Raw genomic sequence first — 14250 nt, 5'->3', positions numbered from 1 at the left:
GCAAGCCTCTCTGGGGAGAGCAGGGCACATGCCTTTGTCTTCAAAGGCAAGGGATGAGGAGGAGGAGAAGGAAAAGTTCTGGGAAACTTCATCTGCTTAAAGCGTCTTCCCTGGCCTCCCATCTCCTCCCAGAGTCCTCAACGGTTTACAAAACCCTAAAGAACTTGGGTCTGGGGCACCTCAGGGACCCCCTGAACCCTTAGAATATGGCAGCTGCGTCACAGAGATCGTTGGTCCTTCTCCGGGGCTCATTGGACAACAACGAGAAACCGAGCCGTTAGTATCATCCGCCCAGTCCTGTGGAACTCTCTGCCACTGGAGAGCCAGTGGGCGCCTTCCGCGCCAACTTTTGAACACCTGCTGAAAACGTTTCAGTTAAGAAGACCTCCTTCCACAATAATTAATGGAGGCTTGCTTTTAGCTCTCTTGCTTTTATTATGCTCCTAGTCTGTGATTTGGTTGTTGTTCTGTAGCTCGAAAGCCCTCTCTGGCAGGGGTCGGCAAGGTTTACCAGCCGCGGGCTGGATCACTCCCACGGAGATCGTCTGTGGGCCGGACTGGTGCAGTGCAATGCCAGAAAACACGTCTGCACATGTCCGTGGTGGCGGAAATCACTTCTGTGCATGCCCAGGCACCAAAAATTGCGCCTACGCAGAAGTGATTTCTGGCTTCTGGACCTGCACAGACGTGATATCCAGTATCTGTGCATGTGCAGATGTGATTTCTGGCGCCGCTTGGCGAGTCCCCGCACCATGCTGTGCCGGTTTAGTGCAGTGTGCGAGGGACTCGCCAAGAGGCAGCTCCGTTCAGGGGCGGCTCGAGGGCCGGTAAAATGGTCTTCGTGGGCTGCATCTGGCCCATGGGCTGCACGTTGCTGACCCCTGCTCTATGGCTTCTGTCTAGGCTATCTGGAAGACCACCTTCCCCAGAAGAACCCCCCTGGCTTTCTGGGTCCCCCCGCCCTCCCAAGTCCCTTGCTGGGGGAGGCAGGAGGGGCCTTTCTGGTGGGGGCTGCTCCCAGGCAACTTTGGAACTCCCTGCCTGGAGAAGCCCCCCTCCTCGCTGTCCTGCTTTTCCTGACTTTTTAAAAAAGGAAAATGGGTATCCAGTGGTGCTGTGCTGTTTTTACTCTCTGCCCTTTAATAGATTTCCTGTTTTAGCTTGATTAGAGTTCAGTTACTTTCTGGCGATGATCTCTTTTGGCTTCTCCTGTGGTGTGGTTTTCCTTTGGGTGAGCTGCCTGGGCTCCCCGCTCAGGGGGGAAGGCAGGATCCGAACTCAGGACTGCAATGTTTCCGTCGGCTTTGTCCCCGCAGCGCCCAGCAAGCAGTACTGCAGCAGCCTGGCCTCGGTGACGCCGGTGCTGGCGGAGCACCTCCTGGGGCACCTGGTGCAGCAGGGCCTGCTCAGCCCCCGCAGCCTCAAGCTCTTCTTCGGCTGCCCCCTCCAGAAGCTGCGCCTCGACTGCTACCCCTACGCCACCAACCAGCTCCTGGGCCAGCTGCGGGCCTTTCCCAGCCTCCGCCACCTCAGCCTCCTCGCCTGCTCCGTCATCACCGGTGAGTGGGGCGGGAGCGGGACGGGCGGAAGGGGCCCCCAGAGGTCATCAAGCCCAACCCCCCCACAATGCAGGATCTCAGCTAAAGAAGCATAGAATGGTGGAGCTGGAAGGGGCCCCCAGGGGTCATCCAGCCCAGCCCCCCACAATGCAGGATCTCAGCTAAAGAAGCACAGTATGGTGGAGCTGGAAGGGCCCCCCAAAGGTCATCCAGCCCAGCCCCCCGCAATGCAGGAACTCAGCTAAAGAAGCATAGAATTGTGGACCTGGAAGGGGGCCCCCAGAGGTCATCCAGCCCAGCCCCCCACAATGCAGGATCAGAGCTGAAGCATTGCTGACCGAGGGGGAGCAGAAAGGGTCTGGGCAGGAGGCTGCTCTACGGGACCTGAGAGCTTAGCTATGCGAAGGGGGCAGATTCTGCGCTCTCAGCCCCCTGAGCTGACCCTCCCCCCATTTCTCCCCCCCCCCCAGACCAGGGCGTCTCTGTGGTCCAGCACCTGCCCCGCCTGCAGCACCTCAACCTCTCGGCCTGCGTGAAGCTCACCGACAACTGCCTGCAGTTTCTGAAGGGTACGTCACGGGTGCCCCCCCCCCATCCTGCTCTTTTGGCTTCTTCCTCTCCACCTGCAGGATCAGGCCCATGGCCCACCTAGTCCAGCCTCTTCTCCCCCCCCCCCCCGCAGCCCCCAGCAATGGGGATTCAGAAGCATCGCGGCCTCTGACTGCGGAGGCCAAGCCCTTGGCTTCTCCAGGAATTTATGTTCTGTTACAGAAATAATATTCTGTATTAGTTTTCAATTACAGTCCAATAATAACCTCATTATAACAATGTCAAATTACAATGCAATTACTAATACCAATCATTCAGGTACCAAGTTATATAATTTGGGTGCCCCTCCTCCATGTGCTAGAATCAATGGTTTGGTGATTGACTTTATTTCTGCGTTCCAAAATCATAGTAATTTCAATTACACTCCAGTCTATTTTTTTATATAAATTTTTATTAAATTTTCTTTTACAAATTAATCAGCACAATCATGTTCTCAAATTTCCAGTTTTTTGTACTTCCGCCAGCTCCTCCACCAATCATCCATATTTTCTATTCATTACGCATTTTCCGTGTCTTATATTCCCAGTTAATACTATCCTTTCGTCTCAGTTTCTTTTTACAATACATCTTTAACAGTCACAAAGCCTCTTTAAAACCGACTAACGTTGTCTGTGCATCACATATGTTTTTCAGATAATCCGTAAACTTTCCCCAGTCCTCGATGAACTTGTGATCCTTTTGATATCTAATTTTCCCAGTCATTTTGTCCAGTTCTGCATAGTCCATAAGTTTCATTCTCCACTCTTCAAGTGTCGTAGTTCCTCTTGTTTCCATTTTTGGGCCATTAATATTCTTGCCGCTGTTACTGCATATTGAAAGAGTTTATAGTCCCTTCTATTGATCTCTCTTCCTGTTATTCCTAACAAAAAGGCTTCTGGTTTCTTTACAAATGTATATTTAAACATCTTTTTCAACTCATTATATATCATTTCCCAGAAACCCTTAACCTTCTTGCATTCCTACCACATATGAAAGAATGATCCTTCTTTTTCTTTACATTTCCAACACTTATTACATGTTTTAAACATTTTTGCTAACTTAACCGGTGTAATATACCATCTGTATACCATTTTCATAATATTTTCCTTTATCGCCGAACATGCAGCAAATTTCATATTTTCATTCCATACTTTTTCCCAATCAGCCAGTTGTATATTATAACCAAAATCTCTGGCCCAATGTATCATAACCAACTTAATCTCCTCATCCTTCGTTTGCCATTCCAATAAGATTTTATACATTTTTGACATTATCTTAAAATCATTATTTATTATCTCTGTTTGAAATTTCGATTCTTTTTCTATATATCCCCTCTCTTTAAAATCCTTTTTGAACATTTCGTTTACCTGAAGATAATGCAACCAATCAAACACATAGTCTTTAACTTGTTCATATGGCTTTATTTTCCATTTCTCCCCCACTTTAATTACCAAGTCTCCATAGGTAATCCAATTTCCTCTCATATTAATTTTCTTTACACTCATTACCTCTGATGGGGACAACCAGTGTGGGGCTTTAGGTTCCAATATATTTTTATACCTGTCCCATATTTCTAATATGGAGCTCCTAAAAATATGATTCTCAAAAGCTTTCTGACTTTTCTTCTTCTCCAACCATAAATAGGCGTGCCATCCAAATTACACTCCAGTCTAGATAACAATCCTTGCAATATTAACAACTTCCCTTCGTATTGACACATGAAATGATGTATAAACTTACAAGTGAAGCATTCAAACTACATTCTTATTCTTCCTGTGTGTGGCAGTTATTCTTTCTGTGATATTTCTTCCTGTCCTTGTAAAATGTTACGTCTGTATTTTCCCAGTTGTTGCTGTTCTCCATCATGCTTCGGGCGGAGCTTCAGAAATTCTCCATCGCTCTGTCCTGGGCTCCATTGTTTTGCAACTTTCAACAGCAACCTCAAAAATCACTCTGTCCCAATAAATAGCCTTGTAGAGGCTATTTTCCCTCTCTATCTGGGAAGGAGAGCAGTCCGTCAAACTGCAGATGACTCAATAATGAACCTTATCAGTTCCTTGGCAAGTTTGCAGACTCCTTTCATCCTTCCGTCCGACTGAAGATAAATGAGCAGTTATACTCCCAATTAAATTAAATTCCAGCTCCATAGATAATAAAGGATGGGAAGTTTCCATCGTAAACCTTTTGCAAAATAGAGCTCCCCTCCCTCTTTCCTTTTCTTTTTAACACAGACAGTTCCATTTGATGTTATATTGCATACCTTCAATACAGTTTCATCCCTCCTTACCTGTACGTATATAATAATCTGAGCTAGCCTTCATTTCCATGAATTTATCTCATCCTCTTCAAATGCCACCCAAATTCCTGGCTATCCCAGCCTCTGGTGGGAGGGAGTTCCACAGTTCAATTCTGCGCTGCGAGAAGGAGGACTCGCTTTTAGCTCTCCCCATGAAAAAAGGGGCCTCTCACCCTTAGGCATTTATTTTGCGTTTGCATTTATTTATTAAATTTGTATTTATTTATTTTATTTAAAATAATATTTATTACTTTTAAAGATTACAGAAAAGGAAAAGAAAAGAAAAAAGACAAAAGAGAAAAAACAAAGAAAGAAAAAAAACAATACAATACAATATATAAACAATACAAAACACAACCTAAACACATTAAACTAAACTAAACAAAACCCTAACCCACCTTAACCCTAAACAAAACAAAACAATAACCATTTAAAAACATACATCACACCTTTTCCATATTCTATCTTTCATTCCCTTGTTTCCTCGACTTCCTCTCACCTCCCTTTTTGTATTCCACTTCTATTAATTGTTTCAGCAAATCCTTTCCATCTTTCTCTATTTTCTGTCATATTATAAATATCTTGACATATTTTTATCATTAGAACTGAAATACTTATATATGCTTAACTCCTTATAACATTTCTGCTAAGGCCATGAAATTTCTTTCCACCATTTTTCTATCATTCATTAATTTTACAGTATTTCTATATATAAACTTTAAATTCTCTAATCTTCTTCCACCATCTCCTCTCCCTGGTTTCGGATTCTGCCAGTCTTTTCCGTCAATTCCATATAGTCCATCAACCTGGAGATCTTATGTCCGAGGCTCTTAACTCTTTTCCAGGTCCCTTCTGCAGGTCTTCTTCATATTCTTTAATGCCAAAGAGCAGATCTCGGGAAGACTCCAACCTAACAATGCTTTTATTCCTTCCAGGCAGGTCAGCCAAATTTCCATGGTTGAAGCTGAGGTCTATAAGATGTTTCATGACATGTTTCAAAATTCCTCCAAATCCAAAGGCCCCCAGAACTCCAGTCTCCTCCAGACCCAAGTCCATGTCCCAAAAGTCAGTTGATCCCTGCATAGAGGGATCTTTCCAACTTTCCTTCTTCCGTCCAAGCCGGGATCCAATCCTCAAAATCTGGCTTTTTCTAGATTCAATCATGGAAGGCCTCAATTTATAATCCTCAATTTGCTTCTGTAAGACTAAGGATCCCACTTGTATTACTTTAGGCTCAACAACCACAGCTTTCTCTTTCTCCTCCACAATTAGTCCTGCCAAAGTAGATTCTTGTACCAAGTCCTGAATTATTTCTGTGTTGGTGCTCACTTTTTGACTCCAATTAGTCACTTTTTGATCCAAGTGGTCAATTTTAAAAGACATGTCATCCGTCTTCTTATGAAGCTGTTCCTGCGAGTAGCTTATCTTGCATAATACCATCACGATGGCTTTTCCTGTCAACATTTTGAGTGGTCCAAGGTCAATCTCTGGTTCTCACAATTACTTATCTTGCAGCTGGTGATTCCCCAGTTGCACTCCTGTGACAGTTTCAAAAATTCCCTCTAGAGGGAAACAGTCTCCACTTGTATCAATCCTTTCAGACACAATTCAAGCCATAAAAATAGTTTCAATTTCCAGTTACTTTTCCTCCTTTTTAAACGCAGAAGAGGACAATGGAAACAGTATCTTTCTCTTATTTAACTAGCTGTCAAAAATGTTTTGTTCGCAGTCAATGAACTCTCCCAAAACTTCACTCTTCCTGGCAGCCCTTTCCAGGTTCGGAGCAGTGGTAATTTGGTTTTTCACTCTCTCCTGCAGGCTCACTAAGTCCAAAATTTTCCCCCTCTTCTCCTGCTTCCAAGGGGGGTTTTGTAGTTTTAACCGATGAAAATTTAATCCTTTGCCAAAAGCTTTCAAAGACTTTAGCTTATAACGTCTTTGCTTCAATCTGTTTACAAAAGGGGAAGGCGGACTTCCTGTTTAAGACCTTCCCCGTTTCGGTGCCAAATTAAGGTATTTAAAGATCCAATTTTCCGTTCTACTCACGGGTAGTTGTTTAAAATCCAATTGTCCACAGGAAAAGTCAGCGCTCTCCGGCAAGAGCAATGCGGCTTCACTCCGTGAAAGAAGCAGTCAATTCGAAGCACCGCGCCACTCACCCCACGTCGCTCCGGATCCCCAAAACAGGGTTTCCCCGCGGGGGAGGCGCAAAAGGTGCCAGCCGAATCCCAGGTTCACAAGCTTCTCCCGCTTGTGATTTCAATGGGTCACCGCCTTCGCCGTGGCGGTCAGACCCGGCTTTTCACGGAGCAAGTTCCTCCCAATCAGAGGAGCTCTGCCATTGCCGGAGGTGCCAATCCGGAAGTCGCCTATTTATTAAATTTGTATACTGCCCCCTAGACCCATAGATTTCAGGGCGCTTCGCAGCATAAAATTACAATTCTGCTTTATTGACTTGCTGATCACAGAATAAGATTTTGGCTTTAATTGTGACGCTTAGCTTATTTTCACTTGTCGCTTTTAAGGCAGTGTTTTATAGAACGTAATTGTTTCACTGATGAATATATTATTTCAGCTGCATTTGTGACACTCTAGTACGCTCTGTCGAGCCGTTATTATTACTCATTCTTTGCAAGCCGCTGTGAGAATAATTTGAATGAGAAACGGCAGAGAAATCTATGTTGTGAAGCGCCCTGAGAACTACAGGGTGTAGGACGGTATACAAATTTAATACAATCAATTAATCAATAGGACTTTGTTTTTAAAAAAATATTTTATTTAGAATATTAAGAATATTACAGTGAGCTAAATAAAAGAAAAGATAAAAAGAATACCTAAAAAAGGCAGAGGAAAGTAACAACATAGCAATAAAATATAATTAAGGTGACAGAACTATAGTTCAGTATCATCATAAATATAATTATAAATAAATTATAATATACTGTATATATGTAAACGGTTAAGCTTATTGTTTCCCTCAAGTATACATCAATTCATGGGTCACTGTGTTTTTCATAAATACGTTCCAAATATCGTTAATTTTGTCCATATGGTAATCATTGAAAGCAATCTGTTCCTGGGTTGCAAGAGTTGCCATGTTACTCTGGTCCGTGTCGCTGGGTTTTCTGTGCCCGGCAAAAAGATTGGCATGGATGCCTTGGAAGAACGATGGAGAAATGAATGGGCGTGTGATGGATCTGGCCCCCGCTCTCCCCGCAGGGCTCCCCCAGCTGTCTCACCTGGCGCTGGACCAGACGCACGTGACGGATCGGGGCCTGGGCGAGTTCCTGCTCTCGGCGCCCCCCTCCCTCACCCACCTGAGCCTCAACCAGACGGGCGTCACGGACGGCACCCTCGGCCTGCTGCCCCAGTGCGCCCCCCAGCTCTGCACCCTCAGCATCAAGCAGACGGGCGTAAGTGGCCCCCGCAGCCTGGAAAAGGGCCTTCTCCCGGCGGGGGGGTGCAGCCGGCTGGCACCTGGGGGTGGGTGGGTGGGGGTGGTCCTCTCTTGGTCCCGTGTGTGATGGGGGGGGCTTTCCCAACCACCCCAGTGTGGTGTAGAGCGTCGGGCCCGGGAGACTGACGCTCTTGGAAGACCTTGGAAGTTGCCTCAAGCTCCTCGGGGTTTAAGCGCAGTGAAATATTGCCCTTTTAAAATGTGTTTTTTGGGGGGTATTGGGTTGTTCTTTTATTTTTATTCGGCATTTTGTGGTTTTATGTCTTGATTTCTGTGAGCCGCCCTGAGACCCCCGGGTATAGGATATATATAAATTCAATAAATAGTAATAATTCAACCGGCCGCGCTGTGTTGCTTCCGCAGGTGGTGGACGTATCAGCCCTGCGGCGCCTGGAGGCTCTGCAGACGCTGCATCTGGACGGGACCCCGGTGAGCGAGGCCTCCCTGCGGGCGCTCTCCTCGCACCCGGCACTCTGCACCCTGACGCTCTCGGGGGTCCAGTCGGTGGACGGCAACACGGCCCTGGAGCTGGTCTCAGGTGCGGGGCGGGGGCTGTGCCCCTCAGGCCTTTGGGAAAGGGCCCATTGTCTCTTTGCCCGTGGGGGCTGTCCCACCCGGGGAAGTGCGGCCTGAGAAGGTTTGCCAGCAGAGGCTGGAGAGGCGGTTCTGGCACCAGGGGGGCAGGGGGTGGTGTTGCTGTGGGCACATGGAAGACGCCCCCTGGCCGACAGTTCCCCCCACAGCAGCTTCCTCTGGGCGCATTAGAATCACCAGCTTCTAGACTTGGAAGGGACCCCCAACGGTCATCTAGACCAACCCGGAATGAAATGCAGGACAGGAAGTGAGAGCACAGAGCTTCACTGGCAGCTGAGGCAGGTCGTGTGGCTTACTATTAGCATTGGTTTATAATTGGAATTATTACTGTTAACGTTTTGCTCACCCTGAAGTCCCAGGCTGCAACAATTTAAAATGCAGTCAAACCTCGGTTCTGCAACGTAATCCGTTCTGGAAGCCTGTTTGGCTTCCGAAATGTTTGACAGCCAAGGCGCCGCTTCCGACTGGTTGCCAGAGCTTCCTGCACTCAAGCGGAAGCCGCATCCGACGTTCAGCTTCCGAAAACTGGAGTGTTTGCTTCCGTGTTTTCAGTGTTTGGCAGCCGAAAGGTTTGGAAACGGAATTGAGGTTTGACTGTGCAAGATTGAAAAAGCATGTTAAGCCACCTTAGGAGTCGTGGGTTGGGACCTGGAAAGCTGCCTCTCCAAGCCCAGCCCCAGTCTGTGGGCTCTGACCCAAAGCTCCCCTGCAGCCCACCTCTAGGGCACTCGCCTGGGGCGAGCAGCCGTGTCCTCCAGGCGAGCAGCCCTGCCGAAAAGGACCCTGTGCTGCAGAGGCCACGAACAGAGCCAGGAGCGGCCCCTGGCACCCGCTCAGGTTTTGGCTTCCCTTGCCACCTTGTCCGGGAGTCTGTGTTGGAGCGGTGGCCCCCAAGTCCCCTGATTTTGGGGGGAGCTGCGCTGGGGTTCCCGGCTGGCTTGGAGGTGCTTCCACGTGGCAACCCACCCCTCGGGGCTCTTTCTTCAGGTCTGCCCGCCCTCTCTCAGCTGGCCTTGCCCAGCCGCCACACGGTCACTGACGCCGGCCTGGCCGCCCTCTGCCGCCTGGAAGGGCTCCTGGAGCTGGACCTGACGGACTACAGCCACGTCACCGACCAGGGGCTGCAGCACCTTCCCCGGCTGAGCAGGTGAGGAATGGGCGCACGGATCCTGCCCCCCAGCAAGGCCGGGCTCTGCGCTCCAGCCCCCAAACCCCCTGATTGGCAGGCCTTGCTCCCAGGGGCCAGGGGGGTTCACCTGCCGGGCGGCGGCAGCAGCAGTCCAAGCTGTTGGGTTGGGGATAGATGCTGGGAGATGGTGGATTTCTTAGAGATAATTATCCTTCCTGCCTCACGTTTGGGAGCTCAGCAGAGGGCATCCCTTTGCAGCTTAAAAAGGGAGGCTTTGATAGGCTAGCATTAGCCATTAATAATAATAATGATGATATTATCATTATTATAATATTTGAAATGGTTTCCCTGATGAATATATGATTTAAGATGCATTTGTGACAGTCTGTTACGCTCCTCCGTGTCGTCATTATTCCTGATTCTTCGCAAGCCACTGTGGGAATAATTTGATTGAGAAACGGCAGAGATATTTATGTTGTGAACCGCCCTGAGATCTACAAAGTATAGGAAAGTATACAAAGTAAATTAAATTAGGTTTTTAAAAAAATATTATTTTATTAAGAGTATTACAGTCAGTTAAATAAGAGAAAAAGAAAAAGAATACCTAATAATAGTTTATAATTTATTATTTATACCCTGTCCATCTGGCTGGGTTTCCCCAGCCACTTTTGACAGCTTCCAACAAAATATTAAAATACAATAGTCCTTCAGATATTAAAAGCTTCCCTAAACAGGGCTGCTTTCAGATGTCTTCTAAAAATCTGGTAGTTGTTTTTCTCTTTGACATCTGGTGGGAGGGCGTTCCACAGGGCGGGTGCCACCACCGAGAAGGCCCTCTGCCTGGTTCCCTGTAACTTGGCTTCTCACAATGAGGGAACCGTCAGAAGGCCTTCAGTACTGGACCTCAGTGGCCAGGCAGAACAATCTGGGCTGTGGGGTCCAGAGGCCGTCTTTGGCCACTAGACTCGGGGGTCCGATGGCCCGATCTGAGGCTCTTCTGCGGTTCTTGCATGTGCCCCCCCCTGCAGGCTGCGCCGCCTGTCTCTCTGCAACACGCTGGCCACGGACCTGGGCCTGCGCCACGTCCAGGGGCTGCCGCTTCTGGAGGAGCTGTGCTTGGACCGCCTCAACGTCTCCAGCGCAGGGGTGGCGCGCTGCATCGTCACTCTGCCCCACCTGCAGGTACGGCCGGGAAGGGAGCAGCGCCAAGGGGGGGGGGCTCAGCAGGTTCTGCCCTTGGGGGAGCGGCAGGCGCTGGCCAAGGGCTCCTTCCTCCTCCAAGCTCCTCTCTTTGGGCGGCTGCAGAGACAGAGCGAGGGAGAGACCTGGGGCACGGCAGGAATGGTAACTCTCTTGGCATGCAACCGAGGAAACGGGGGCAGTTGGCAGGCCCCCAGGTGGCTCCAGCCCACCGGCCGGTGTGCTGGGCAATCTCCAGTCCTTGGTGCAGCATCTGCGACCTGAGCTTCAGAAGCTGAGACACGCAACTTCAGCAGAGTAAATGCTACACAACAGAAGCATAGCTGTCAACTTCCAGATTTGAAAATAAGGGTCAGCAGCCTCAAAAATAAGGGATCAGCAGCCTCACCTGTCCTGGGGACAGTCTACGGGATATCTAACAATCCGGGATAGCAGCGGGAAACGGCGCTGGAATAAGGGGATTTCCCGCAAAAAAGGGAAGGTTGACAGCTATGAAGTGCCAGGAGAGGCTGTGTGAGCATATTTACAAGCAGTTTATGCAGCGTACATTAGGACAACAGGGAACATGTCTGATCCCCTTCGTGTCCAAAGCAAGACGCTATAGAAAAAGCTGTACACAAACGGAAGTTCCCAGCAAGCTGGGCTGGAGTGTAAACAGACATGGGACATAAAACAGTTCCACACGTCTGTCCCATAAGGTGGAATGGAATATCCCAACAGGCCCCAGGGGACCTGCCCCCCCCACTTTGTCATCTTCCTCCCCCTCCCCCAGGTGCTGAGTCTTGCCAGCACACCAGTCGGAGACACAGTGGCGCGCCTGGGCATCTCCCGCTGCAAGCAGCTGCTCAAGGTGAACCTGAGCCGCACCCGCTTGACGGACCGAGGTGAGTCCTTGCCCCCCGAGGCTTTTCTGGCCGCCAGCCCCCCCTGGCCAGAAGTGGCATCCAGAGCAGCAGTTAGAGAGGCGAAATGCGGCAACATTTGGAACCGCAACGGTTGATTGCACATTCACTCAAAATCCGATTAAAGCCCTTTAGTTCCATTAATTAATTTGGCAAAGGAGATGAGCTTGATCTGGAGATACCGGCTCTCCAAAGCCTCCCAGCCGTTGGCATCTCCAGAGCTGCCCCGTCCCCGCCCACTGGGGTTGGTACTGCCACTTTGGGGGACGCCGTTCTAGAACAGCTTGGCGGGGGGCCAGCCTGGGGTGCCAGCTGCCGGCACAGAGATGGGAAGCAGAGGACACCCCCCATTCTCTGTGGGGGTGCAGACAATGGAACCAGAATGATAAGAGTTGGAAAGGGACCCCCAAGGGTCATCCAGCCCAACCCCTGGCAATGTCCGCATCCCTGACAGCTCTGCTGAAAAACCTCCAACCAAGCAGAACCCAGTGCTTTTCCAGCTGCACTGGCTCCCGGTAGAGTACAGGGTCAGGTTTAAGGTTTTGACCTTTCAAGCCCTTCACAGCCTAGGACCCTTGTACCTACGGGACCGCCTCTCCTGGTCTGCCCCGCGGAGGACCTTAAGGTCCATAAATAGCAACACCCTAGAGGTCCTGGGCCCTAAGGAAGTCAGGTTAGCCTCAACCAGAGCCAGGGCCTTTTCAACACTGGCCCTGTCCTGGTGGAACGCTCTGCCTCATGAGACCAGGGCCCTGCAGGATCTGATTTATTTCCGCAGGGCCTGTAGGACAGAGTTGTTCCACCTGGCCTTTGGCTTGGAATCCACTTGATCCCCTTCCCCTCTTTCCTTTTTCCTTTCTCCTTCTGTGATGGATCTCCTATTTGGAGACTTCCCTGGCTTTTTTCTGGCCCACATAGGACCAGTCTGGATAGTTGGCCATGGTGAAGACTTGACGTTTTTATCCCCCAAAAAGTTTTTGATTGAGTTTCCATTGAAATGAGGCTGTATTTTAATGTTTTAATGTTGTTTTTTAATCTTGTTTTTAAGTTGTATTTCGATCAATTTTTTTTAATATTGGGTGTTAGCCACCCTGAGCCTGGTCTTGGCTGGGGAGGGTGGGGTATAAATAAATATTATTATTATTATTATTATTATTATTATTATTATTATTATTATTATTGCCGGGGGGTGGACTAGATGACTCTAGGGATCCCTTCCAACTCTACCATTCTGTGATTCTATGATTCCAAGGCTCTTTCTGCCCTAAGTCCTCCCTGAGGGCCACAGGCCAGGACAGGGTGGAGAGTTTGCTGCAGGAAGAGCCTGTCCCTGCCCAGCTCCTGCCCAGCTGCCTTTTGCCCCCTCCGGTCTCTCCGCAGGGCTCCGCTTCCTGCGCCACGTGCCCCTGGTGCAGCTCAACCTGGATGGCTCCGGCGTGACCCCCGAGGGGGTGGCCATCCTCCTGGCCGCCTGCCCCGCCCTCGGCAGCATCCGTGCCAGCCACCTGCGCACCTTGCCCTCGGAGGACGTCTCAGACGAAGAAGGAGAAGGACCCGGCTAGGCCAGTAAGGCCTCCTCCTCCTCCCCCCGGCCCCTCCCTTGACGCATGGCGCACTTTCTTCTGCCCCCCCTTCTCTTCCCGCGTCTCTGAGGGTTTGGCGGGGTCGGGCTCCCTGCAGGGCTGGACTTTCCGCCTCGGAGCCGCCCACGTCCTCAGCGCCCTCGTCATCACCGCACCAGGTCCGCCGGGAAGCCTGTCTCCGGGACGAGGCTTGTCCTTCACTCGTCTTCCAGTCTCCAGCCTGACTTCTTGTTTCCCTCACCTGTAGCTGCACGATGGGTGTTTCTTTCCTTTTTTAAAAGAAGAAGAAATCCATTTTGAAAACCCAGGCTCTTAATTCCTGGGGGACGCAGAGGAGGAGGAGGGAAGGGGGAGCAGAGGGCCTGGGATGGAGGAGGCTGGGGACCTGAAGATGCCTGATGCAAACGGGTGTGGTGTCACCCAGTCCTCCCCCACCCCCAGCAGAGGCCCAGAGGAGTCCTGGGGGGCAGGGGGGGGGAAATGGGACGCGGAACTCCTGAAAAAACTTCTCTGCAGCTTGTGCCTTAACAATTTCCAATAAAGAAACACTGACGGGTCTCCTGATTGTGTTGCCTCTGAATGTTTCGCTGGCTTGGATCGGGGTGGGGAGCCTCCAGAGACCCTCCACATGATCCCCATCACCCCACTGGCCATGCTGGGAGCCCCAAAGCCTTTGGGGTGGTGCCCAGTCAACGATGCCAGGGCTGCCCCTCTTCCAGGGCCAGACAGAGTAGGGCCAGACGGCCTTCCTCCTCCTCCTCTTCTCTGCACCTCAGGCTATTGTGAAACCTTTCTGATCCCACATTCCCTGCCCCCTAAAATATGCACTGCAGTGCACATAGTTAACCAGTGGAGTTCCCTGCCACAGGATGGCACGATGGCTACCAGTTTAGATAGAGTTAAAAGGTTGGGCAGAGCTTTGGGGGAGCAGGCGGCTAGCAC

General features: G+C 49.8%; 1 protein-coding gene across 1 annotated transcript in view; it reads left to right on the top strand.

Moving 5' to 3' along the window:
* The window catches only part of LOC310745973 (uncharacterized protein), a 23872-nt gene extending 10006 nt beyond the window's left edge, over nucleotides 1–13866 (top strand). The window contains exons 10-17 of the mRNA XM_083579418.1: nucleotides 1317–1559; nucleotides 2030–2128; nucleotides 7663–7856; nucleotides 8264–8438; nucleotides 9482–9641; nucleotides 10652–10805; nucleotides 11596–11707; nucleotides 13106–13866. Coding sequence (XP_083435544.1) covers nucleotides 1317–1559; nucleotides 2030–2128; nucleotides 7663–7856; nucleotides 8264–8438; nucleotides 9482–9641; nucleotides 10652–10805; nucleotides 11596–11707; nucleotides 13106–13287 — 1319 coding nt within the window. The 3' untranslated portion in view covers nucleotides 13288–13866. The remainder of the gene's footprint in view (nucleotides 1–1316; nucleotides 1560–2029; nucleotides 2129–7662; nucleotides 7857–8263; nucleotides 8439–9481; nucleotides 9642–10651; nucleotides 10806–11595; nucleotides 11708–13105) is intronic.
* Nucleotides 13867–14250: the final 384 nt, after the last annotated feature.

The sequence above is a fragment of the Podarcis filfolensis genome, assembly GCF_964270895.1.
Source record: "Podarcis filfolensis genome assembly, chromosome: 12".
In the NCBI taxonomy this organism is placed as follows: domain Eukaryota; kingdom Metazoa; phylum Chordata; class Lepidosauria; order Squamata; family Lacertidae; genus Podarcis; species Podarcis filfolensis.
The sequence above is the reverse complement of the archived record's forward strand: the minus strand, read 5'-3'. Positions and strand labels throughout refer to the sequence as shown.